The sequence below is a fragment of the Terrapene carolina genome, unplaced genomic scaffold (genome assembly GCF_002925995.2).
Source record: "Terrapene carolina triunguis isolate 2854851 unplaced genomic scaffold, T_m_triunguis-2.0 Scaffold194, whole genome shotgun sequence".
In the NCBI taxonomy this organism is placed as follows: domain Eukaryota; kingdom Metazoa; phylum Chordata; order Testudines; family Emydidae; genus Terrapene; species Terrapene triunguis.
In genome coordinates, this window is record NW_020664545.1 from 5,400,829 (window position 1) to 5,428,334 (window position 27,506).

General features: G+C 41.9%; 1 protein-coding gene across 2 annotated transcripts in view; it reads right to left on the reverse strand.

Moving 5' to 3' along the window:
• Positions 1-10,770: 10,770 nt before the first annotated feature.
• The window catches only part of PTBP1 (polypyrimidine tract binding protein 1), a 48,533-nt gene continuing 31,797 nt past the window's right edge, over positions 10,771-27,506 (reverse strand). For both annotated transcript variants that reach the window (XM_026654971.2, XM_026654972.1), the window contains 10 exons: positions 25,031-25,201; positions 22,912-23,022; positions 22,325-22,499; positions 21,152-21,226; positions 19,292-19,440; positions 16,480-16,513; positions 15,881-15,973; positions 15,195-15,411; positions 11,637-11,714; positions 10,771-11,172 (listed from right to left, as the gene is read on the reverse strand). In XM_026654971.2, coding sequence (XP_026510756.1) covers positions 11,040-11,172; positions 11,637-11,714; positions 15,195-15,411; positions 15,881-15,973; positions 16,480-16,513; positions 19,292-19,440; positions 21,152-21,226; positions 22,325-22,499; positions 22,912-23,022; positions 25,031-25,201 — 1,236 coding nt within the window. In that variant the 3' untranslated portion in view covers positions 10,771-11,039. The remainder of the gene's footprint in view (positions 11,173-11,636; positions 11,715-15,194; positions 15,412-15,880; positions 15,974-16,479; positions 16,514-19,291; positions 19,441-21,151; positions 21,227-22,324; positions 22,500-22,911; positions 23,023-25,030; positions 25,202-27,506) is intronic.

A 27,506-nucleotide genomic window follows, 5' to 3' on the forward strand; every position in this document is an offset into this window, starting at 1 on the left:
ACTAGGGGTCACCAAATGAAATTAATAGACAGCAGGTTTAAAACAAATAAAAGGAAGTATTTCTTCACACAACGCACAGTCAACCTGTGGAACTCCTTGCCAGAAGATACGGTGAAGGCCAAGACCATAACAGCGTTCAAAAAAAGAACTAGATAAATTCATGGAGGATAGTAGCCATTGATGAACCTAACCCAGACAGGCAGGGATGGTGTCCCTAGCCTCTGTTTGCCAGAAGCTGGGAATGAGCGATAGGAGATGGATCACTATATGATTACCTGGTCTGTTCATTCCCTCTGGGGCACCTGGCATTGGCCAGTGTCGGAAGACAGGATACTGGGCTGGATGGACCTTTGGTCTGACCCAGTACAGCCGTTCTTACGTTCTTGTTTTTGCTAGTTAGTTTTAAAAGAAAAAGGGCCCTATCTGTACTGGAAAGGGACAATATGTCTCCCCTGGGCTTCTATCGGTAATATGGTAGCATCCAGCAGAAATCAAGCTGCTGCGCTAGGAGCTGTATGTATCCAAAGGGTAGGTCTACACTGCAATGAGAGGTGTGACTGAAGTGCGCATGCACGCGCACACCCCCACACACACTTGCTTTGATCTAGCTAGCGTGAGCAACAATAGCAGCAAAGCCGCAACTGTACAACCCTATCCACAACCCTGGAGCAGCTCGCCTGTGCTGCCATGGCTTGGGTGCTATTGTTAGTTGTTCGCAGGAGCTAGATCAAAGCTCGCTTACCTCTGTCCATACGTGCTGCATTCACCCCTCTGACTGCACTGTAGACATACCCCTAGTGACAGTCACTGCCCTGAGACGCTCACAGTCTAAAGGCAGATCAAGGATGGGTGGGGAAACAGGCACAGAGCGAGGAAGTGATTTCCCCAAGGTCACACAGCAGGTCAGTGACAGAGTCAGGAACAGAACCGAGGTCTCTTTTCTCCCAGGGCAGTACTCTAGATATGCAGCTGGGTGCATTCTTCCATATACACGGTGGCTGGAGTCGCTCTGCTGTTGGGTCTGTTCAGAAGTTCATCGGGGAGGTTCCCGTCACCTGAATCCTACCGGTGGACCGTACTGTTGCCAGCTGCGATTTGCAAAGGAGCCCAAGCGATGAGGCCCACCCCCTTGCATGTCTCTCTCTCTCCAGTGCTTAAACTCAAAATCCAGACAGCCCATAGCTACATTACAGCATCCCACGGGAAGTGGTGAAGAGAGAGAGCTGTGGGAGATGCAGAGGACTTTCTCCAACCCACTTCCTGCCCCCTTGCCTTTAAGATTCTACAGCAGAAAGCCTCTATTAATTCCTCTCTCAAATCATGACCTCCTCTTCCTGGAGAGAACTTTTAAAGGGTTTTGTTTTCTACACAGAGTCAAGGCTATTGCACATACAGTCCAGTAATTCTCAAGGATCATTGGTCCACGCCTCCTTTAAACATTGATCTTTGAAGTCCCATTTGCAAATTTCTTTTAGTGCCCAATTATTTTGAGCCTTAATAGGCTTACCTGAAGCATTTCCAGATGATTGTAAAACAGTTGCCTAAGGAAGCCTAAAACGTTTGATTTTCCAGCACCTCAGGTTTTTTGTAAGTGCATCAAAAAGGAACAATGAAACAGCCATTGCTACTACTTAAGTCTTTTGTGTTACTCAAATGACAAGAAACAATTATGTACATCATAAATGACGTCGATATATTTCGGTCGGTGCAGATGAACTATGTCAATGGCTCGACTTTTTACCTTGTTCAATTTAAATTCAGTGTTGCTGCTAATTGTATCTCGATTACTGCTGAACATGAGCCAGCGTTGGCTAGAAGTGGGGAGACTTTACCTGGGCAGCCGGCAGCTTCTGATCCACGAACTCTCTTGCTCCTTCAGTAGCTCTGGACCCCTGGATGCTGGCCCTCCAGTGCTGGGCAAACCTCATCGGGACTGACCCAGCTGGAAAGGGGTTTAAATTCCAGCCAGTGAACTTTCCTTAGTTTGTAGGCAGGCTTTTATCCATCAGAGCTAACTGGCCACTCCAGCATTGGCAACTGTCATGATTTGGTCATGAATCTTGTGAATTTTGGTGCGTTTCTTAAAGGCCCGGCTCCGGGAATCAAGACATTTGCAGGAGGATCTCAGCTTTCAGGAAGGCAGGAGGTTTCTAGCCCTCAGGGTTACAGAAAAAGCTTGAAAATGTGAATTAGGGCACATGAAAGGCTCAGAAACCAGAAAGCGAAGAAAAACCCAATTTTAATAATCTCAATTAATCATCAATAATAATCTCATGATTTTGTTTGGAGCCTGATTCCTGGATGCTCCGGATTGGCAAAATACAGCAACCCTACTCCTCAACAGACACAGAAGGGAATTCCCTATGTGCCTCCTGGCTCCCAATCTTGCATAGGCCAGGCTGCAGCCTCTGCAGGAAAGGGAGTGGGAGGGGGAGCTCCTGCTCTGCAGCTATGTCCTATATAGATGTGGGGGCCCGCGTGTTTCATTTCAGGGCTCCCGGCAGCTGCAGGTTTTGCAGCCACTCTGAACTGGCCCTGAACACACGCGCCTTGGTGCTCCCGTGACGTGATATGGAACTTCGAAGTCGGCCTCAGTACTTCGAGTCACAGGGCAGCAGCAGCTCACCTTGAATGGGGTGACAGGTTTGGGCTCCTCAGTGCACTTTCCCAGCCCCGCTCCAGCCCTGTAAGGGAAACAGCCCTCCCTCCGTCCCTGGTTATGTGGCTCCAGCCAGCTGCTCCTTCCCCACCCAGCCCAGTTCCAGCCTCTACCTCCCGGCAACCCCACTCCTCCGGCTGAGGGGTCCAGTCTACCCCATCTCACATGCTCCCTTGGTACAGTGGGCATACTGCAGGGGCAGACCCTACAATATTTCTATCATGGGGTGTCAGTCCCTATTGCTCCACACCCGGTTTGAGTTGTGCAGCTCAGTAGACACCTAGCAGAACACTACCCAGCTGAGAGTACAGCCCCCACGCGCACAGCCCCAGCACTCCACACAACACTACGCTGGCACGTTCAGCCCGTTATACGCCATTACGTGACTGACAGCAAGCAGGAGAGGGCACCTTGAGTCTTAGACATTTCGAGGCACGCTGCAGAGCATGGACTGCTGTTACCTTCACACTGAAAGATTTTTGAGTTCCACTTTCAAGCTCACCTACCACAGCCAAGGAACCCCCGTCTAGTCTGACCTCCTGCCTAACCCCCAGGCCAGAGAAAGTTTGCCCTCTGAGATGTGGTTTAAAAGTTTCCAGGCATTTCCTAAAGTTTTTCCCTGTGTGTTTGACCCCCCTCCCTCCACTACACACACTTTCCTCTCCTCCATTTCTGACATTTGAAATCAACATGTGTTTTTGTTAACTCCCCTTCCTCAGGGGCCCAGCTTCACAGTTGTCAACCCAGAAATGTTTAATTGTTCCTGCCGAGCCAGGAATGAGCAGGCTTTTTTTTTTTTTTTTTAAAGCAGTTTTTTAACAAAGATCTCGGTTGTACCTAAAAAAAAAAAATCTGTATCTTAAGGTCTCAGAAAGAACAGTGGATTAAAAACAATCCAGCTGTTTAGAGTCCTGCATCAAAGTCAGACACTGAGATGGAAGAGACTTATTGATCTAGTCGAACTCCCGGTATAGAATTCAATAAAACTGTAGGAAGTGTCATGGAGGAAAGTATAATTTTTAAACTAATCTGGCAAATGTATCAGAATATAATCATTTTTTAAAAGGTAGGTCAGTTTTCTGACCTCACTATCAGAAGGTTGTTGTAGCCTACACAGTAACAAGCCTGTACTGAAAGGTTAACACTGGAAATCTACCCTATGCTGTCAATTAGCATGCTTAGTTCTTTAAAACCAGCAGGAAAGGAGAGACTAAAAAGGGCCAAATAAAACAACCCAATGAAAGGCTGAACCAACAGATAAGGAGCTTGTGGCAGGAAAGGCAGATGTGGAAGATTGTAGGACAAACAGTAACCAATAATCCAGCACCACTTCTACACATTTAGAAATGAGAGAAGGGGGTTTTAAATCACTGAAGTCATCTTGTGGATCTCTTAGGATGAATGCAGTAAGACCATCTAACCTCAGTACAGCACGCTGCTCAGGCCTTGCCAAGTCCACCCGGGGCACTGTGGCGGAAAGGAAAGGTTACACTTCCCCTCAAGTGCTTAAGTTTCTTCTCGCTAGTGCCGTGAAGAGTTTTGTGACCAGCAGAGAGCTTACTGAGAAACGCACTCATTCCTGGGTCAAGGGGCTTGTAAGCCATACAGCAGCACTTTAGAAGCAGTTAAATGCAGATGTGCTTAAAGACATAGCTCAGTGCCTCATGAAAGTTATTGATGCGGACAGGTTTATTCTTGTGTCAATATCGCAGTCTGCAATAGACGCTGGTGGGAAGAAATCTTGAGGTCAGAGGCTGCAGTAGCAGCCGCCTAGGTGCCTCCACACTGGTGTATTAAGACAGATACATAGCGCTTTTCCATCTTCAAAAAGTTTTAACAAGCAAGGCCTTGGCGACAAGTTGTCTTTTGTCTTTGCAAACATGGGTTCGACTGCACTGGTATTAGCAACATTGGAAGTGCTCATGTAGAATAGGTGCCAAATGTTTCCAACACTGGATCACGTAGACCTGCTCGAAGGAGGCTTAGAGGACACTATTTACAGCCCTGTTGATTGGTTGAAGTTTGCATAATTTCCTTACTGTAGGCAAGACATACTTAGATGCTTTGGGAAACTTAGTTTCTCCCACTAGTGCTTGATTGTGAAGTTTATTCAGACTGCAGGGAGATGCCCACCACAAGGAGGTCAAAGGAGATTAAACCTTTTGGATTGCGCAACTGGTTAGATCAAAGCTTTAGCACAAACCCCATGTGTATGACAACTCTTACAAGCTTTCCCTCCTCACACAGCCTTAGTCACACCTGGTCTTATACTTCACCTGGGCAGCATGTGCGTGTTGGGGAGTCTCATCTGGCAGGTGCAGGAGTCTTAGCACTTTTAGATTCTCAGCAATTTAAAAGTCACAAGAGACTAGTGGCGCTTACTGCACGTTGTTACAGAGGGAGTGACGGTCCAGTTAAAAGCATGTGAATAGGAAAAAGAGCTAATTCTAGGGGTTAGAAGCAAACCTAGAATAGAAACTCCCATCACATATCCACATGGGTTTATGCCCAGACCAGAATGCACATCTGTTCTCAAGTTAATGCGTTGTCCCCTTTGCCTTTCCTACCCTCCACTAGATCAGCATGCCTCAGCAACCTAGTTTGGACAGACCACCCGTCAAGCTGGTGCCAGGTAACCGCTACAAACTAGATAAACATCAGGAAATGGCCCAGCTCTCTGCATTGTGAAGCTGTGCACACGCTGGGCCCCAGCCAAGGAGTTTCCATGGCAATGAGCCAGGCTGCTTAGCTGCATGTGCAGGGAGAGACAGGAAGTGTGTGTGGGAATAAGATGGAATAGCTGCCGGGAGCTCAGGATACACGCATTCTGACAGCCGCAGCCGTCTCCATGGAGATCTGGTCCCAACTGTCCCTTCAATCGATATTTGCTTTGCCCAGAGTGGCAGATCTGGGAGGGCATAATTACTGCACCAGACAGCTGATAATTAGCAATTCATTACTGTGCGAGGCTGAGAGGGACAGGAATGCAGGACAAGCCCTGATTCCTCCCCTCCTAGGCAGTCACAGTCTGCTCTAGGAAGCTCAATACTTCCCTTTCAGGCACATTTTCTGAAGGGGGAGGAGATCCCCTAACAACACAGGCCTCAGACCAACAAGACATTGCAGTGTGGCTGGTGGGATTTCAGCACAGCAGAAGGGCCCTCTAGAAATACGAACCAACTTCTCTAACTGGAAGGAAGAACTAAATGAGAAAGGAAACAACTTTTCAGGACACAGCAGGACCCCTTGGGGCTTATATGTGCCTGCTGCAGCACAGGTGTGGTCTGAGGGCCAAACGTGTGCCTCTGTACCACAACCACAATTTACTCAGCATGGGTTAGGAGATCTGAATTACCTGGGCACAGTAGCTGTGCTGCATTTGCTCTTGAGGAGCACTTTCCTCTTCTACAGCGAAGGTCAGGTCATAATAGACTTCCTGACAGTAATGAATGGAGACAGGAGTTTTACCATCTGGAAACTTGATGGCAAGGATAGACAGGACTGGCTGGGTTTTTGCCGCCCCAAGCGGCGGGGTGGGGTGGGGGTGGGGGGGGGGGGGTTGGGCCGCGATTGCAATTGCGATCGGCAGCAGGGGAAGCCACTCCAGCAGCAGCTCCACTGCGCCGCTTTCTTCTTCGGCGGTAATTTGGCGGCAGGTGAATTGCCCGCCGCCGAATTGCCACCGAACAGCCCGATGTGCCGCCCCTTCCCCTTGGCCGCCCCAAGCACCTGCTTGCTGGGCTGGTGCCTGGAGCCGCCCCTGAGGATAGAGGATCCACTCTGCCTAGAGTCACTAAAAAGAGTCTAACTAAACCTTTGACATTTGGGGGGGCGGGGGGGGGGGGGGGGGGAGGAGAAGAGAGATCTTTTCCTTCTATTAGAGTTTAAAGCTCCTGAAAAATGTCAGCTTGGCAACTCTGGAGGCTGGTCTTACTGATCTGTCTACAGAACAGACACAGGCAGGAGTAATGCTAATGTGCATTAACCCTCCACTAAAAACGGTTAAAAAACTGCAGAGACCCAAATTCATATTTTGAACCCAGTTCAATGAGCTTTTCTACTATCCTTATTCCCCCCCGGGGGATGTTTAGTCAAACGCAACTGGGTTTTCATCACTTACTAGGCCCAGAGCACAACAATGCAGCCCCTCGTGCTGCACCAACACTTCCTTCCTGTTATGGACAACAGCAGTGACACGTCTCTGGCCGTTTACAGCACTGAACCTATGAATAAAAAGAATGCAAAGCATGTTTTTCTCAAGCATTTCTCTGTCACTGTATTGGAGAGTCTAGGGTTGAAAGTATATTGTTAAAGAATTTAGGCGAGATGTATTAATGGAGCAGCCACCCATCACACTTTCATAGAAATGAGAATACCCATTTTGCCCACAATATATCAACACAGCTTTGTTAAGTACAGTCTAGTTTTAAGTGTTTGGATTACCACAGCTTCCTTTGGGAAATTCACCAACATTTTTAATGAGATGTAAACTCAACAAAAGAGAACTGTTTTTCACTTTATATCCTTAAATCTCCAGATGAATTGGTTAAGATTTTACCTTTGGTATTCCAGAACTGTTAATTCACTGAGTTGTTCAAGAAACAAATTCTTATCTGTCATTGTCATAATCACCAACTCAAAGAGACCCAGAATATTGGCTGTCTGGGCAGGTGCACACTGAAATCACATGCAACCATCAAGAGCATCTCTCATATTACCTCTGAAATGTGCTATATTGGTGTGACTGGAACAGGAGTCTTGCTGGGTTAGAGACAAGAACATAGGCTGTGGATCACTCACTGCTTTGATATCAAGCTAACCAAAAGTTTACAGACATCTCTAGAGCAGAATACTGCAAAGGGTATTACGTTTAACTTGAAGGTTAGGTTATTCCATGGATATTAGCTAGAGTATATGGAAAGTTTAGGAACATGAAGTAAAAAGTGTTGGAATGTGACAAAGGCAGAGCATCAGTTAAGGACCCTGTAACCTCATACCTCTGAACTTCACCCATTCAAACATGGAAGGACTGGAGTGTGAAGAGTTTGGAGTGGATTATTTAAATGTGCTATATTTGTCCTTTCTGGTTCTTAATATGTCTCTCATTATCACCCTTTACTCAGTGTAGTCAAAAATGCTAATGTAAACACTCCACCAGCCCAGAGGTATGCGAAAGTCAAAGTTATATAAAATGAGGCAGCTGAAATTACATTAGAAGGAAAAATCAGAAGCAAAAACAAAAAAAGCACAATAAAAAGATAGGAAAATCAGAAGCAAAGAATACAGAAGAAATTTATTGAAAGCACAAGTACAGACTGGCCAATAACTGCTTTCTACAATCTGAACAGTAAATAATAGATCTACAGAAAGGTACAAAGTTTGTTATAAAATAGTTTTAATTTCAATTCTTTTTGCATTACAAACATTCTTTGAAAGAGGCAATGGAATTTTGATGTTATGTGTAGTCACCCTCCCACAATACTGAACCTGTAATAGCTGTTATCAAAATATACAATACATCTGTTCACCATAAAAAACTGGGTTTTGCTGCCCCCTCATGTCTTACAACAGGTATAAAAAAATTATAAATATTTACACCCTTTTGTTACTCATTCTTTACATGCAAACATAGGGATCCAAAGGATAAACCCACAGTTGTCTGGGTTCTGGGGTCACCTCAATTCATTTGCTTGCATCTTACAAAATATATAGTCTGTTTGCTGACTGATCCAATGTTAGCAGCTAGCAAACAGGTTTCATTCCAATAAGCCTCTTCCCAGTTTCTTGGGTGAGGTTGATTGAATGCATTTAAAAATTAAACTGCAGCTGTTCCACTTGGGTTGCGCATGGATCTCTCTTCAAGGTAGAATGCTGCCTGTGGCATGTTCAAGGGTACACATTCAATAGCTAGTGTCCCCTAGCTACAAGGGAAATTGTTTTACTGTTTTTGATTTGAGGGAAGGGAGATGAAGCAAATTAACTCTGGTTGTTAGCAATGACTAGAACGACTGTTAATTTGCTCTATTGAGTGCAAGATGCTGGCCAAGGAAATCTGGAGCTTTTCAGATAAGGAGATCATAAGACTTTTCTGTAACAAGCTTATAAGGATCTATGGTAATTGGAGCCGGCATCTACATGTTAGCGGAGCCCTTTTTCAACTCGAAACTGTGGGCAACACTATTGTTTCATTTAAGATGGCTTCTAACTCCTTTCAGCCACAAGCAAGGAGAAGATGGAGATAAGGCAGGCCAGTACTACCAAGCTCATGCCAGCAACCCAAGCTGAACCCTCACTCAGACATTACACACTTCTCCAGCATAGTTCACAACCACAAGAGCTCAGAGAGGAACTAAGAAAGGTTAAGACTTTTCCAACCCCTCAGTGACAGGCAAGTCAGGAACTTCCATGCTAGGCAAGGAAAACATAACTTGCAACACAAAGAGAGACAATTAAAAAAACAAACTTTGGTCCACTATTTGCAGAAAAACCCTGAAAAAAGTATAAGATTATTGTTATTTTTGCATCCAAACAGGTTGCATGTTAAAGGGAAATGTAAGGCAACATCGGATTATACAAAATAGAAGGCAGAACGGCACGGGAAAGAGTTGTAAGCCAGAGGAATGGTATTTCAGTTTAACAGTGGTTTTGTCATTGGGGAAAAAACCAACTTGCCGCATTCTACTTCTTTTAACAAATTTTCTTCCTATAACTTAAAAAAATCTGGGCTTATAGGTTTTAAAAAAAAAAAAAAAGTAAAAACTTTAGCCTGGTCCATTTACTCAATCGTAATCAGAAATCACTGGTGTTCACTACTTTGAACACCTTTTGCTTCTTAAAAAAGCTCTGCTTAGCTTAACATGTTGTATCTGTTTCATTACATTACTCATCCTCAGTCATGACCTCAGCCTGAAACTAAATTCCTGCCCTACAGTTTCAATTACAAAAAAAGAATAAAATAAGTACAGTATACAAGGGTAATACCAACAAAAGGAGTAAATTTAGATTACGTTTATATCATCTTATTGATCTATAAAAAGTTACTTAAACTATTTCTTTTGCATATAAAGAGATTAGAATATTTGGTCAACTGGAAATATTGCTAGGTACAGATGACAGCAACTGCATCAAAAAGTATAATACAAGGATTAAAACAAAAGCTCAAACGCTGAAGACATGCTACAAGAATGATGGCGGAGCTACACTGGTCTTGTTAATTGTCAAATTAGGGGCATGAAGGTGACTCAGATAAACACCTTTCTAACCATGGGATATCCAATAATTCTTCAAATCCTAGTCAAGTGTTTAGATTTATGTACAATTCAGACAAGCTCATACTGATTTGTTTTCTTCACAAGTTTCCAACAGTGGTTAATTTTATAGCTTGATCAAGGCTCTTGTGAAGAGGGAGCCTGTCACCTTGCTACCAACATTGGAATATAATGAGGCCATAGGAATGTTTCCCCATGCAGACCTTTCTGCTTAGTTTGAATGAAATAAACCAAGCATAATTAACTCCCACCTAGAAGACTATAGAGATGGAGGTAAAACCACATGCGGACTAGAAAAGTGGCAAGAAGATACATGATACTATGCAGATTATTAGACATTTCATGGACAGTGGGACAATCAATTGCCTAAGGAATTAAAGCCCAATATTTTCTTTATCCACTCTGCCAGCTTCACTTGTCCTTCATTACGAGTTGATCCAACAACCAGAACTCACTTGTTCTCCTCAACTCCCCCAATCTAATCTTTACACTTCAGATGATGTTCTTCCCCCAATAAAAAGAATTTAAGGCACAGGATAGCAGATGCGCAGCTTAGAAAACATTACCCTAAAACCCTTTGCACTGGGTGGGTTAGGATCTCCTGCAAGATCCGGACTCAAAGGCGCTAATGTGAATTCACACAGTGGTTTCTGGGTCTTCCAAGGCTTGCATGGGTAAAGAAAATAAAAAAGGCATCAATGTGAAACCTGATAAGCTTGTTAGGATCCGTTTTTTTTGTTGGTTTGTTTTTTTTTTTTTTTTTTGAGGGGGACGCGACGGAGGGAGGAAGAGGAAAATTCCCAGAGCAGTTTCCAAAGTGTAAACTTTAACTTGTGATTTTTTTTTGTTTGAACAGCCATCAAGATTGTTATCCCATCACCGCAAGGTTAGCAATATGAATTAGATTTAATTTTTTTAAAAACCGGTAAACTGATTTCTCTTTAAAAAAATAAAATCTCTGGTCTTTAAGGTCACTTCAGCTGCATTTTTAAAGTGGCTTTTTTTTTTTTCTGGAATGATGGAAGTTGTCTCCTAGCATTCAGCCCTTTAAGGTCAGGGCTGAACCCATGAGGTTTTAGTCAGGTCCATTCTGTCTCATGCCCTCCAAAGCTTTAAATGGTGGACTTTGAGAAGGACACACGCAGGTGGTGATTCTCACCAAGGTCATGATTATGGAGCTCGATGAGTGACTGAATGGCTTCTTCCACAGAGCCCATCTGGATTAGAGCCATCTTACGGTCCTTCCTGCCAAGACAAGTCAGTCAGTTTTAGGTCACGTTTGGTACTGTGTCTGTATAGCCCCACTCTCGCTGACTTAATAGAAGTTTTCTTGTCTGATGCTGAAAGCCAAACATATATCTCAGCAGGCAAAACTGCTCATTAAAAGGTTTATTCCTTTCCTCCCACAGGACTGAGTAGTCTCTACGATGAAAACACGCATCCAAGCCACCAACCCAGTCATCTTAGACTAAATTTCATCTCCAGCACTCTATGTGCACTTCTTATCCTTGCCCCCATTCCCTAACCCAGAGATATCCAGGAATGACAATTCCATACAACCAATAATTCAGCCAAGCTAAATTTCTGGTCTGAGACAGTTACTATCCAGTGCTTTTAGCATCTTCAAATTTGTGGAGAACTCACTGGTAGATTTCATTTAGCTTTACCAGTTTTCTCCCAAGAGGACAGTTTTAAAATCTTAGACTTACTGGAAGAATTTGAATCCCTTCACCATCCCACCATTGCTTGAGAACAGCATCTTAAGGTCTTCTTCAGTTATCGAAGGTCTAAAAAAGTCAAGAAATTATAGTCAGTTTTCCAGTCAACTGGTATGAACTAGGAATTTATGTCTTAACTATACATTTTACGAGTTCCTTTCCTGAACTCTCTTTTACTGTCGTTCTTGCACTGGCATCTAAGATGTCAGACTGTAGAACAATGGATAAGCATTTCTTCTTGCTACCAGTGGAATATGGCATTCCCCTTACTCCTGATGAGTGAGTCATTACTTTACACTATGAGAAGCATTCTGGTAACATTGCTGGAATTTAGAATTGCAAAGTTTTGATGCTTGTCTTGCATATGCATCCTTTTCAGAGTGACTATGTGCTCCTGCCTTGCCATTATTACACATTTTCCTCCCTCTGGAAATATTTCCCCTGAAATGCTGCAACATTCTGAATATCAGAAGTGAGCCACTAAGGTTTGCCATGGGCAGAAAAACACCCCCAAAATAAAAGCAGACAAGCAACCATAGATCCAAAAACATGACTTATGTAGGAGACTCTCCCCCCAAGATTTTCAGAAAAACTGACCTCTAGGTTATTATAATTTGTCTTATTGCCACCACTAAGCAGTTCACAGGAGCACTGGGATTTAGCTGTAACTCTCTATTTTTTATTAAAAAACCCCAAAAGTTACGAACCTATTCTGTAACTGTTCTTTGAGATGTGTTGCCCATGTCCATTCCGCTTCAATTGTGTGCATGGCCAGTGCATCAGTGTTAGATATTTTCCCCTTAGCAGTACCCAACAGGGCAGAGCATGCACCTTCTGCTGCCTCGTGCTGCTGCGTGATGGCATAAAAGGGCATAGCTGACACCTGACTCCCTCAGTTCTTTAGACGGGAAGGAGGGTGGGTGGTGGAATAGACATGTGCAACATCTCAAACAACAACAATTACAGAACGCATTAGTATCAGTTTTCTTCTTGGAAGTGATGCATATCTCTATTCTACTTCAGGGTACTCACTAGCTGTTCAATCTGGAGGTGGGATCAGAGTCTCTCTGAAAGATGACAGACTATATATGCAAATCTGGCACCATCTCTAGACTGCTGAGAGATGGTACAATGAGAAGCAGAAATATGTATTGAAGACCAAATTGCAGCTCTACAAACGTCCAGAACAAGCAGTTGAGCTAGAAAGGCTGCGTGTGATTTTGCTGAATGTGCTAGCACCTTGTTCGGTGGAGTTACATCAGCCATGTCATGTCACAAATGTATACAGGAGGAAGTCCACAACAAAATTCTTTGGGATGAGACTGGAAGGCCCTTCATCCTGTCCACAACCACCACAAACGTGAGGATAAGCTAAACTGTTTAGGCCTATCCAAGTGAAATGCTAATGCTCTCCTAACATTCTTCTCATCCTTATGAGCATGAGGTTCAGGAAAGAGTTGGTAAGTATATTGCGTGATTGATGTGGAAGTGAGAAAATCTGGATGAGGACAAAGGTATACCCTCCTGTCCTTGCAGAAGGCGGTCTACAATGGGTCAGATACCAGGGCTCTCAATTCTCCAACTCTCCATGCAGAGGTAACTGTTACCAAAAAGGCTATCTTCACTGACAGATGAAGCAACGAACAGGTAGCCAGAGGTTCAAAGGATGGACCCATTGGTTTTTGTTAACACCAGGTTTAAGTCTCCAGGGGGAATAGGGCTGTCTAGTTGGGGATATAATCAGCCCAGACTCTTCAAAAACCTTCGTGACGTGGGTTTGGAGAAAAGTAAGTGACTACCAAGAGGTTATAAAGCAGAGATAGCAGCAAGCTGCACCCTAATAATACCAAGCCATGGCTTCCTAAAAGCAGACTAATGGGGAAGCTCTGCTGGATACCAGGGGTGAAAATCCCTTGGGAGAGTGACTGCATACAACTGTGACATAAGATTCCACTTCCAACTTGAACTATGAACTGGAGTCATCTGAGCAAGCAGGCACGGTGCCTCTCTGAACCAAGGAGTTGTGCCGGCAGTCTGGAGAGGATGGCATTAAGGAAATCATAGGTGGCTTGCCATTCAACAGCACAGTACAAGAGGTACCAGAGTGGGCAGAGGTGCCCACGGTACTTGGCACTGAACCCAAGGGGCTGACAGATCCACGAGTGTCTGTTGGCACCAAGCAAAATGATTCTTGAACCACTGGCAAAGCCAGCGCCAAGAAACTTAGACTGGGTGCCATGGTGTATGTCTCAGACATTGATGGCACTGGGAGATTCTCTTGCTGCTGTAGCAGCAAAGAGGAGACAGACTATAGCACCACTCAACAGGAAGGTGCTCCTTTAGAGATTGGTCTCCATGGCATCAGTACCCATGCTGGAGTTGAAGACTCTGCCGGAGGTGCACTGATATATGCACCAGTGTCTCAGCACCAAGCACGCACTACTCTCCTTTCCAGCTAGTTCAGTGGACTTTCATACTGGGGACCTTAATTTCCTGGATGCCAAATACCAGGCAGTCCTCCTTTTTCAGTACTGGAGAAGGAGACTGGCACAGAGACTCTGCCATGACTGGAGGAGTGCTGCTAACTGAAGCAGAGGCATTTGATGCCCACCCCAAAGGGAAAGGTTACGAAGATGGAAACAGGGTTCCTTCCATAAAGAGGTGCTTTGATGTACTGTCTAGTCCTTTTTAGTTCTGGGCTTAAAGTATACGGTGCAGATGTGGCACCCGCCCTGGTGTGTGCTTCTCCTAGACACTTCAGGCATCAGCCTCTTGCATCTTTCAAGATTTGAAGCCTGGGGACCAAAGCATATCATGGCACCGTGTGTTGGTACCTCAAACGGTCAAGAACCAGGAGTTTACACTAAGTACACTAGAACAAAAAGGAAATCACTAGTGTAGTTTATAGTCCTACTGTAGTTCTATCAACTATTAACGAGTACTAACTATATACAATAGAAATGCTAAAAAAGAGGGAAACAGAAGCAAGGTAGAATGCTCCAACTGCCACATGTGGTAAGAAGGAACTGAGAGGGGGTCGGAGGTAGTTCTGCCTTTTATACCACCAAGCAGGTATGCGAGGCAGAAGAGGGCGCATGTGCCACTCCAAAGGTACTACTAGGGGGAAAAAATCTGACAAGTTCACTGGACGCATACACACCTGAAGTTGGACATGTGCAAATCACTCTAAGAAGTGCTACCAATATCAAATTATTTTCTAAAAGATCAACCATAGAAGCACAAACCTAATCAAGGACTGATGACTATGGGGACCAACTTGGACAGCTGGTGTCTTCAGGTTTCTGGAAGAAATGGACCTTAGAACTAGAACTGCTGTGGGGAAATCTAGATGAGTTGACATAATGCAAGTTAGGCATGTGCAAGAGTTGACTGTCCCCGTTTTAAGATGAATGTGGCCAAACTCCACTATACCTAGAGAATGCAGATCTTAAATTAATGCTCCACAGAACCTGGTACCCAATATCCTCTCCACTTGCAAAGTGTGTCCCTTTTTCAGAGCATATGTACATCCCTCACATGGGTACTTACGGGATATTGGAGAGGTGAAGGGTAGCAGAAGGCGGGAAGATATTCTGGAAGTTTTTGGAGCCTGGTTTCTTGAAACGATGTAGAGGAGAGTTTCCATAGTCTTTAGTCAATCCTTGGTCTTCCTGTCCCTCACGGGGAAGCTGTACTGTCTGATGCTTGGACAGGGTGATACGGATGGGTTTCCCATTAAGCTTCTGACCATTTAAGTGACTCATTGCTACAACAATTAAAAATAGCGTAAGGGGAACAGAAGTTGAAAGACTAGTTAAAGCTGACGTTTAACCCAAACCTAGAATTTCAATCAAATCCACTTCCTTATACAGACTGTCCAAACACCAAGACACCTATCATTATTACTATTTATTAACCTGCACCTTTTTATATTTTGCCCTCTCTCATTTTACAATTAGCAGATTGTCTGGCATAAGAATATCTACTTGAGTGTAACACCAAACCCCAGCCTACTATGTAGGCAAGCAATTCAGCGCATGGATACTTATTCTGCACCTTTTGAAGAGCAACATTAGTATTGACTATCACTCTTCCATGGAGGAGGTGTTTTTGATTTATTGCTAACTTGATTGCCATAACAATATGATCCTTAGTTGGATGTTGAACATTTAAACAAGCAGCAGTGCTATGAAAGACTACTATGCTACCAGAGCGATGCAACAGAACATGCTTACCAAGCTGGGCCTGGTTTCCATCAGCCATTTGAACTAAGGCATTCTCCTTCTTATTAAATAAGATCTTCACCCTTTGCACATCACCATAGACTCCTTCAGAAAGTGAGGAGACAAGGAAAAAAAGTCTTTAGGCAGGAAAAGAAAAGTCTCATCCAACTTTATAACAAATCAATTCAACACCACAATCATCCACAACCAGACTGATCTCATTCCAACCAAGTTGACTTATTCTGCTCTACTTAGGGGGAGAAACTTATATACAGCAGAATAATAATGGAACAATACATTAAAGAAAACAGATACTGGGTTTCAGCAAAAAGAAAAAAAATCTAACTGTCAAAGGATTGAACTGGACAATTTAGCATGCTACCACAAATTTTAAACTCCTATAAAAAGACATGCAAAGCAATAAACCATGCATAACTGAACATAAAAATAAAGGCAAACTAAACTAAACAGCAAACTATGTAACCATGTAAAAAAAATGAAATTATGCATTCAAAAATGGCAAACTGCAAACTGTACATTTTTGAAGTATCAAAAAAGTAATCTCAAATAAATGAAAAACAAGGTAATAAAAAGTGTGAATAATAACATACCGAAAAGAATAAAGAGGCATTGGGGTGTAACTCTCTTTAGAGAACAGCAGAGCAAGGCAGCGGAGGGACAGGGAAGAGGTAAGGAATCGAAGGGGAGAGCGAGGTTGCACAAATCGTCCACAACGAGGAAGGGCAGAGTCCCCGCAGGAAATGGCGAAATTGGTTGATGGATGATGAAGTTTTCAAGATGGTTAATATTGAAGGGCAGGTTGGTTTCCGAAGAGCAGGGTTTTTTGGAGGGGGGATTTTTTTTATTTTATTTTTTTGTTTCAAGCAACAACAGGAAGCAGAAGTACCGTGCAGTCAGTTGGCAAAGAAATTCCGGATCAGGGGAAGAAAAAAAAATTCAGGGATGGGGGAGAAAAGAAAAAGTAGCAAAAAACACAGGTCAGTAAATACATAAGGAATATGTAGTGTTCCATCAGTCAGATTTACAGATTTCTACATACAATACTTGTTTTACAGGAATAGTTAATAGGTTTTACCTAGTGGAACACAATGATAAAGAAAAGCATTTTTACTTAAGATATACATAGAAGGTAAGAGACTGTATCACTGCAGAGTGACTTCTAGAACGATAACATTAATGATATCCCAACTGTCCTTCTCAAAGCAATGGTTCAAGACTTTTTTGGCCTCTAAAAGAGGCTGAAACCTGTACTAACGGTCAAACTAAAAACAGCGTGACAACACTCTGAAGTATCTGCTTAACATGGGAATGTTTAGTGGAGATGATTCGTGTTGCACACTTCACTGCAACTAAACTAAAGGAGTGCAGTCTCGACATGAATCATTGCTTCCAAAGCCAAAGATTAACTGGAATAACTGCTGCACCACTGCTAACTATATATCAGAATGAATTGCTAAAGGAGAAGTGTCTGCTGTAAGGGGACACTACCACAGGTACTGGAGGGGAACTGAGATTTCCACATACTCAACACATTAATGAAGCAAGTCTCTTACTGCAGAGGTCAGTGTGCCAATTCTCATCAGCAAGGATAGTAAGCAGGAGGAGCCTGTCCTCCCAGGGCACAATGATAATTCAACCTGCAGGCAAACACCAGCACACAGTCTACAATAAACATGGAAACTCAATGCAAATGGGAGAAATCTGGACTTCTCCCTACTTATCCCACTTTAGCTCTTAGGATTTAGAAAGAAATTTCACATATTACTAGAGGGAGAGAGTCACTCCAGGGAAATACGGTCTCTTAACTCTCTAGTTGTTGCATAGGTAAGTTTCTAAAATACTGATTACACAAGCAGTGAAAAAAGTTTAAGTCTGTTAGTTCACTATAGGTATCAAAGTCTCTCTAACCCAAAGACAAGCTGGATGGATAGTGAAGAGGTCATCAAAAAATGCAAGGCATGACGTAATTGCTTAATTCCTACATTCGGCAAAAACGTTTGTTCACTCTGTTCAGAAACGGCTCTTTAGAAGCCTAGTCAGGTTACAAAAATTTAATCAAAATTCCAAATTTTTAATGCCTATACAGAAAAATGGATTATGCTGTGCCTGTCATTGACACCTGAGCATAACACAACATCTGGAATCAAAGTGCACCTAATTTCACAATATTAATCTGAAAATTATAATGCCAGCCCTTTGCCAGTTAAGGGGCTCTCCATTTGTTTTGTTTAGGAAGTCAGTGTTAACTCCTGAAGCATCATAAGAAGAATTTCCACTCTAGGGACAAGATCTAGCCTGTAATCAGAGCACCCTGACAGTGCCACTGGCATTATCTCATGCCCCGAAGAAAACCGTAATGATAGTCAGGTGAAAAGAATAATCTGAAATCTGATAGATTAAATTTGTTAATCAATGAATTAAATATTCTGATTATTCCTTATCTCATCCAGACTTCTTTTGAAGCAAAAGAGGTTTTACAGTTACTTTGACATGACTGATAAAAGTTTTATAATTACACGTAGTAGGAATTAAGTTTTATGGGCAATCTTACCAGATATAGTAAAGCATTATTTTTCAGGCAATATAGACTTATCTTCTAATGCACACAAACTGAAATATAGTCTACACTTTCAATCCAACAAGCAGCCAAAAGTTGACTTAATTCTTACCAAATGATCTTTTATATTTCATCCTTTATTAGGATTGTTCCAATTTTACTTGCCTTCATTTAAAAAAAAAAAACCAAATATTTTCAACTCTGAGAAAAGTTAAATGGAATTGAAAATGTAAATTTGTGAGTTAAGAGCATAAATAAAGAAAAACTTCAAGGAATCTTGGAAAGGAAAAAAATACATGTGCGAGCGAGCACATGGCAGAGGGAACACTGCAGAGGTACAATGAAGCCAAGCTGGCGGGGGTCAAGACATTAAACAGAAAGAGTAGAGGGCAGAATGAACTCTCTCTGTAGTTCTGAATTAATGTATAAAATTAGAACATGCCAAGGAAGGAAGGGAGGGACTTTGCTATTCTGTGACCCAAATCACACAAGATCCATGGGAGTGGATGGGAGATTGTAAAAAAACAACAACAAGGGAGGGACACACTCTGTAGCTTTATGGGACCAGAGCAGAGAGGCAACACCCTTGGCTATCAACCAAGGAAGAGCGAAGATTTCAATTTAAAAGATAGACCTTCCCATTTCCCTTTAGTGGCTAGAGTATTGATCTGCTTTGAGATTTAAGACTGGCAGAGCACATTTCATCTGCTTTTCTAGTTTTGCCGTTTCCTTTAGGACACAGTAAGATTTCACTTTCAGTAAGTTCCACCACAATCTGTGTTCAGAAAGTGAAAGCAGAGGTAACTGGAAGGAGAAAAAAAAAGTGAAATTACAACTCCACTAACCTCAGGGTTCAGATTGCTAACCAGCAGAACGGAGTTCCCTGCCCCAGTGAGGCCGGGAATGCCCATCCGTCCTGCTGCAGCCGCTGCAGCTGCTGCTGATGGGATAGCCAAAGGAGCAAGTGCTCCATGAACATTTGGAACTGACAAGCCTGGAAATTAAAGAATATTAGCCAGTAAAGAAATTAACAGCACGTACTCTAATGTGTCTGCTGCACTAGAAGGGAGCGTTTCAAACCCCACCAATCACAGTCCAAAAGCATTTACTTTAATAATGACAAGTGCCTCCAATTCTGATACTACTGATCGGTTCCTCTAACAGTGTATTTCGCTCTCTTGTGGTGCCGGCTGCATGACAGATGCCTCTGGATGTGATCTGGCTGGTTTTAATATTTTACATGTTCCACAGGCTGCAGAATTGTATGAGTGCAAAGCCTCAATTCTGTGGGTGCAGGAAGGGTACTACAAGCAGTGCATTTGTAACACTATTCCAACCAATGCATGCTACAAGTGCTTCATTCAGTTACCATGCATGCAATGAAAACAAATATTATACACTCCTACCAGTTATTCATTACTCAAACTGAGAAAGGATTAATTTTATGTACAGGCATATGGTGCTCATTGTAGGTACGTGATGCTCACAATATCAAACATACATCACAAAGTCTTTAAAGATACATCTATACTGGAAAAAAAAAAACACCTGTGTAGGAGCAAGACTCAGTGCCTGGGTCGACTGTAGCTTGTGCTACAAGGCTAAAAATAGAGATGTTCTCCCTCAGGCTGGAGCCTGAGCTCTGAGACGCAGCCCCCTCGCCAGATTTTGGAGCCAGGGACAGCTGACCCAGGCTCTGAGACTGTCGAGGTTTGTTTGTTTTTTTACAGCACAGACTCCTTTCAATTTAGAGCTTTCCATCTTTAAGTACTGATAGAGCTACTGGTTGATTTCTTTCATAAATGATTAAAAACATCTATGGGGCATATGTACAACCTCCTTAGAGGGATGACACATTAAAGAGGAATTGATGGCCCGACAGACCACCTGGTTCATGACTAAATTTTTCCATAGACATCTCAAATTCCATTTAGCTGTGCTGTTTCTACAGTTTATTGGTAACTCATTCCATAGTTTACTATAGTAAAAAGGAGCCAACCTAGTGCTTAGCCTACTATTTGAAGTTCAATACAAGTATTTACTACCCAAACACTGAGAAGGGTTTGAGAATGACATTTATTAAAATTGGCACTTCAGTCATATATGCATCATTTTGATATCGGCAATGAGCCCTGAAGTTCATTAGGCTGTCTATTTACCACACTTAAGTTTAAATATTAACTTTATTCAATTAAAATTATTAAAACAGAATGGAAAGTGGTTTCCAGTTTCAGAAGAAGCTTCCATGTAAGTGCTATAAAGTTAAAATTCTAGTGCCACTAACATACCAAATTTGCTACGCTTGGTAGAGAGTTCAGAAACAGATGTAATTATCTTTATTTTCAAAATACTACTCTCATGACTACTATTTGTGTCTTGCCTTCTTTCCCCTCCCACTACGTTGATTACTTCATTCACTACAGCCACACTTGTCCATGTAGATGGAAGATACTGAAGTCCTTGAAGCCATTTCCCCATTTTGTCTACTTATTACAGGACCATCTCATTCTATACCCTGTAATCAGCACACAGACTTAACAGTTCAGAGGGAATTAATATTTATTTTTCTAACCGAATGATCTTGAGACAACTTGGGTTGAAGTGGCTGTTCAGTGACAAAACGTTTCAAAAGGCACTGCTCTAGCAATGGCCAGCAATTGCAAGGCAACCTAAGGAATTCAAGTTTAATGTTTGAAATACAGTACCTGCTTGAGGAATTGCAAAGGCAGGAGGGAAGCCAGCTCCTGCATATGGAGAGGCAGAAATTATTCCTGGAGCTCCTGTGAAAGAAAGAGTAAGACAGTTAAGTCTATGAATCTAATTCCAATAGACAAGACAACCCCACTTCAGGACAGCCAGTTTGTCTCGTCACATGTCTTGAAATGTATGTAACGGAGGACAGACTAAGCTCCTAGACACATCACAAAATTAGAACTGTCTCTACAATCCAATAAAGCTACTAAACATTTCTTTTAAGAGAGTGTCACCACTGAATGCCAAGAACCAGTTTCCTATTCCAAGTTTAGCTTTGAAGACACTTTCCTGCTTTGAAGCAGCAATTAAAAACGGTTCTCTCTATCTACTTTGCACTTTTGAAAAGCCTGCTACTTTTTCCTATGTCATGTCAGTTTCAGTATAACACCATTCTCAAAGAGCCAGGGATATAACTAGTAATACCAGTCACTCCAAATCATTGACAGAACAGCAGGTGGCACTAACAGCACAGCAAATGGACAAGCATCTGCAAGGATTCTTGGTAAAGAGAAGCGAGATGGCTTATCAGAGATGCATGGTCTTTTTTTTTTTAGTACAACCATATTAGTGTTCCATGTTATTAGCTTAAGACTTATATGCCACCAAAGAGACTAAATGGAGATTAAATTGACTGATCCAATGCAGAATAATCTGTTGGTTAAGCAGTAAATCCAACTTTGGATACAAGAAGTCTTGGTTACCGCACAAATCAAACTGGCAGGAAAAAAAGACTCACCCCCATAGACAGTATTTGAAACTCTTCTGAATGGAGGTAAGGAGCTGTTGCTAAAAATGCATTCATGGGTTAATGCCAACATTCCGCATTGCGAAATGTAGTTTCAGAGCCAACAGTTAATTTCACTATAGAGGGGGTCATTATGAAATGAAAAGGAGGAACCAGATGTACTCCACTAAAGATTGATACTTAGTATTGTTCAGGGAACAACAAAACATCTCATTCTGTACAGAAAGTGGTTTGAATCAACAGTGCAATGAGCAATTATTATTTGTGAGGTGTCAACACTCAGATACCTTCACTACTTGACTCAAGTTCTGAATGTTGAAGCCCACAATACACAGACTTTTAGCAAGAAGTCAATATATTCTTAGAGGGGCTTTCTTACCAAAAGCAGCTGCCATGGTTTGATCAAGAGAGGGCTGGCTATCCCCAGAAGGTAAATCTGGTCGTGTGTAATCTCTGCTCTTATCATTGTTGTATTTAACATTGAGGCTTGTGAGTTTGGAGAAGTCGATGCGCAACGTGCAACAGGCATTGTAGATATTCTGCCCATCTAAAGACTGCAGAAAAACAAACCAGAGCTCTTTTACCTTGTCAAAGGTACCTTTATGCTAAAGAATAAATCTGATTAACTTGATAGTTATTCAGACATCTTAAAGCTGTAAGAATAAGCGCAAACAGCTTGCTTAGATAACATGCTATAAAATTATTTAACAAGATCCTGACACTGACTTTGTGTTAAAATTTCACTTTCAATGCACTTTTATTGGTGAAAGTCTCTCCCAATTACACACACAAAACCTCAGTGAAACAGTTGCACATGTGTAACAGAGCAGAATTTGACCCTGTACTATTATAAACATTTCCATGTGACAGAAGCAAGACACAGCTGTTCCTAGATCTGTTGAAACCCTTTCTTTTACAAGTCATCCCTTAACGAGTTTAGGTGTGTGGAGCTGCCAGTATACTCACCAGTTTGGCATGCTGAGCACTCATAGGGTCAGCATATTGTAACAGGGCCTGGAACTGGTTGTTCTTGGTGAATGTAATTATTTTCAGCACTGTGCCAAACTTGGAAAAAATCTGCAAGATAAAGTTTGCATACCATGTCATCTCACGTTTCTAATAGTTGTTTTCTCTTTGTATCTCCGCTTTTCACAATAAGAAACTGCAAATAAAGCCACTTTCATCTTTTAATCTAATTTTTATTAAGACCAGAATGGAAAAGTAACGTAGGAAATAGGGTGTTAAAACATATTTCTCAACTATGTTCTGATTCTGTTTAATGAATGGCTTGTGGATCTCTGCAAAGGCTTACTGAATTTGAATTTCCAAAGCTGTATTATGCATGATTTTAGCTTTCCTGTGTAAAAAAACTTTAGTACGATAATGCTGAAACCCTGCTAAGAGAAATACTTTAGTAGTTTCCCTGAAGAGTTATTTACTTCCACTGGAGTTAAAGATGTTTAAGCAAAGGCATTTTCCTGTTTTGTTAGGTTAAAAAACTGGTAACTAATTTGTATCTTTGTCTTGCAGTCAAGGTGACTAATACCATGTATGGTAAACAAACAGTTTAATATGGATTCTTCACAAAAGAGACCTGAATGCTTCCTCCAATGAATAGAAACATCTATGACAGTTTTGTACGTGCCACTGCACGCATGCTTACCAACATGAGAAAAATATTATGCATGCATAACTAGCTACCTTTTAAAAGATACAATTAGGTCCTTTCCCTTTGTTTCTGAATCACGACCAGCTACTATTTTGAAGTGTGGCTCTTCTCGAATGGCTAGCCAACTACAAAAGCAGTTTCTCCTCCTTTGGTGTTCACACCTCAACTGCTAGAAGAGGGCCTCACCCTCCCTGATTGAACTAACCTCATTATCTCCAGACTGATTCTTGCCTGCATATTTATACCTGCCTCTGGAATTTTCCATTACATGCGTCTGACGAAGTGGGTATTCACCCACGAAAGCTTATGCTCCAATACATCTGTTAGTCTATAAGGTACCACAGGACTCTTTGTAGCTCTTCTCAAAATTACTTTAAACTCAACTTCTAGCTGGATAACTTGTGCTGTTAAAGCATGTGTTGTAGTATTTGCACTTAGTGTATTTTTAAATGAGGGTTTGAAGGAAGAGGATGCTTCACATACAAAAATCAAGCTTTGCATTTTAAACGGAAAAGACACTGAACAGAGCAAAATTATTGTCCCCAGTGCCCTTTGCAATTAAAAAAAACTAGTGTACCACAAGTGCAACACAAGCATAAGTTTAAAATAGAAACAAATTTTTACTCTTGTGCAACTAAACCAGGCTAATTTCTTTGTTATGGTTGACAGCATCTATAAGAATTTAAATGTGGCACATTTTAGTAGCATTAGATGTAATGCCCATCAACTAAAGTTTCCTGGTTTAAGCCATGACACTATTTCACTGACAAACTCCCTAACTTTACCAGTAGTCTCATTGAGACAGTTTTGCCCAGTGTAGTCTGCCTTACCGCTGCCTACACTTCGAAGTTTTCCTAGACAGAATTTTTTGCTTCACTGCATGAAGGATGCTCTTATGTTTATTGGGCCACAAGTCTTGAACGCCTATCACCCCAACAGACTTCACAGGACTAGATTTCAGGTGGGGAGTGAACACTAGCAAATTAATACAATGCAATCCAATACTGTGAATGTGACTTGGCAATTAAAAATGAGAGGATACTACAGGAAGTGCTATTAACTGAAATGCCTCTATATTTAATATGTGTCAAATACTTCGTCATTGACTATTCAGCTTTAAAAACAGCTGGCAATGTGAAAATTTTGATGTGCCAGCCAACAGTTTATCTGGATTCTCTGAGATGCTTGTGTGTTTTACATTGCTAAAACACATTTATGTATTACTGTAAATGTACATGGTGCGTTACAGCTGTAAACATTCCCGGATGCAAGGACTTAACCTAAGACAAAGGAGAAAAAAACTGAAGGGATGATCACATGAAGGAGGTTTTGGATAAAGCAACACTGCTCCATACAAACAGCTGTTGCCATTTCTTCCATATTGATCTGCAAGAGGCAATTTGAGCATGATCTCACCTGATGCAGGACATCCAGAGTGACAGGATAGAAGAGATTTTCCACAATGATCCTCAAGACAGGGCTCTGACCAGCCATTGCCATTCCTGCATCCACTGCAGCAGCAGAGGCTGACAGTGCCAGGTTTCCAGACTGAACAGAGTTCACTGCTTGCAGAGCTGCCTGGGCCCGCTGTGGAAAGAAACATCCTGTGAGGTTAATACTACTGCAGGTAGAAGTACTCAAGTTTAATTTTTTTGTTGCAAGTTTCCCACTTGGAAACTACCATAGAACACAACACTGATCACCACAATTGGAGACTAGGAGTTTGTATAAGGAAACTTACAACTAAGAGCCTGTTCATGTAACAGTACATTTCAAAGTTTCTGGCAGTGGTTGCCCACTTCAGAGCCAACAAGAGCATTGCAACATGAAAATGCAAACTAGAAGTTCACACGCATGAATTGCTTATAGGAAAAGACAGCTAGAGTTCATACTTGCTATGATCCCGTTACTAGTGATAGCTTCCCCTCCACCCACCCTCCCAAAAGCCTAAACCGAGTGATCTTGTTCAACATTTGTTGATGCAAGGTCTGTGTTATTCCATAATAAAGAACTTCAGGCTGGGCACGCCCACACCCTAGATGAAGAGTCTGGATTACTAGTATAATTACTTGGAACCACGCCAAACAAGCAGCACTGGTAACATTACACATTTCGTTTTATAACTGTTATTAGGGACATGCTAGAAACACATGGAACAGGAGTGAGGAAAACAGAAAAGGCATGGAGACAGAACTATCCTAAAAGTAACACCACGACACACTGGGGCTTCACCCTTCTAAATGTGCAAAGAATACTCCCTCATCCCCAGGACTGAGAATTAAACTAGAATTAAGGTTCTTTAGTTATGGTGTTTGCACGTGTCTTCTGCTGTAAAGTAATACAACAACTGGCAAGTCAGAGCTGAGCTTTTGACAAGCTATAGAAACTGACAAAACAATGATTAATGAGCAACCTTTTTTTTAAACTATTTAGGAAGTTCAAACAAGTTTACAAATCCTTGATGTTTTATTTAAGGACAGTGAAGTTAAAAGAAACTTGAAAAAAATACTTTCATAAAATGGAGAAAGTCTCCCTTTGTGAGGTTCCTGTTCTGAGACTGTTTATAGAACACACTGGAAATTGGAATGTGCACATTACTATTTAATCAGATACCTGGGCTCTCAGAATCACATCTATGTTCACTTTACTTAAGAACATAAGAATGGCCATACTGAGTCAGACCAATGGTGCATCTAACCCTATATCCTGGCTTCTGACAGCAGTCCATGCCAGATGCTTCAGAGGGAATGACCAGGACAATTTCAAAATGATCCATCCCCTGTCATCCAGTCCCAGCTTCTGGCAGTCAGAGATTTAGGGACACCTAGAAATGGGATTACATCTCTGACCATCTTGGCTAATAACCATTGATGGACTTATCCTCCAGGAACTTATCTAATTCTTTTTTGAACTAAGTGATAATTTTGGCCTTCACAACATCCCCTGGCAACGAGATTCACATTGTGCAAAGGAATATTTCCTTATGTGTGTTTTAAACCTGCTGTCTATTAATGTCATTGGGTGACCTCTGGTTCTTGCATTATGTGAAGGGGTAAACAGCACTTCCTTATTTACTTTCTCCATACCAGTCATGATTTTATAGACCTCTATCATATCTCCACCGGTAATGTCTTTTCCATGCTGAACAATCCTACTCTTTTTAATCTCTCCTCAAATGGAAGTTGTTCCTCACCCTTAATCATTTTTGTTTCGCTTCTCTGTGCTTTTTCCAATTCTAATATATCTTTATTTTTTTTAGATGTGCAACTAGAACTGCATGCAGTATTCAGGGTGCGGACATACCATGGATTTATATAGTGACATTATGATACTTATTGCCTCATCTATCCCTTTCCTAACAGTTCTTAACATTGTTCATTATTTTGACTGCAGCTGCAGCCTGAGCAGATGGATTTAAAGAACTATCCACAATGACTCCAAGATCTTTCTTGAGTGATAACAGCTAACTTAGTCCCCATCCTTTAGTATGTATAACTGGGATTATGTTTTCCAATGTGCATTACTCTGCATTTATCAATGCTGAATTTCACCTGCCATTCTGTTACCAGTCACATTCTCTGCAGTGAAGATCAATGCAAAGAATTCATCTGGCTTCTCCTCAAGAGCCTTGTCTTCCTTGAGTGCTCCTTTAGCACCTCAATCACTCAGTGGTCCCACTGATTGTTTGGCAGGCTTCCTGCTTCTGATGTTCTTAAAAATTTTTCCTGTTTGTGTGTCTTGCTAAATGCTCTGCAAATTCTTTTTTGGCCTACCTAATTATATGTTTACACTTGATTTGCCGGAGTTTATGTTCCTTTCTATACTCCTCAGTAGGATCTGACTTCCAATTTTTTAAAGGAAGACTGTCTCTAACCTCCTCTTTTACATGGTG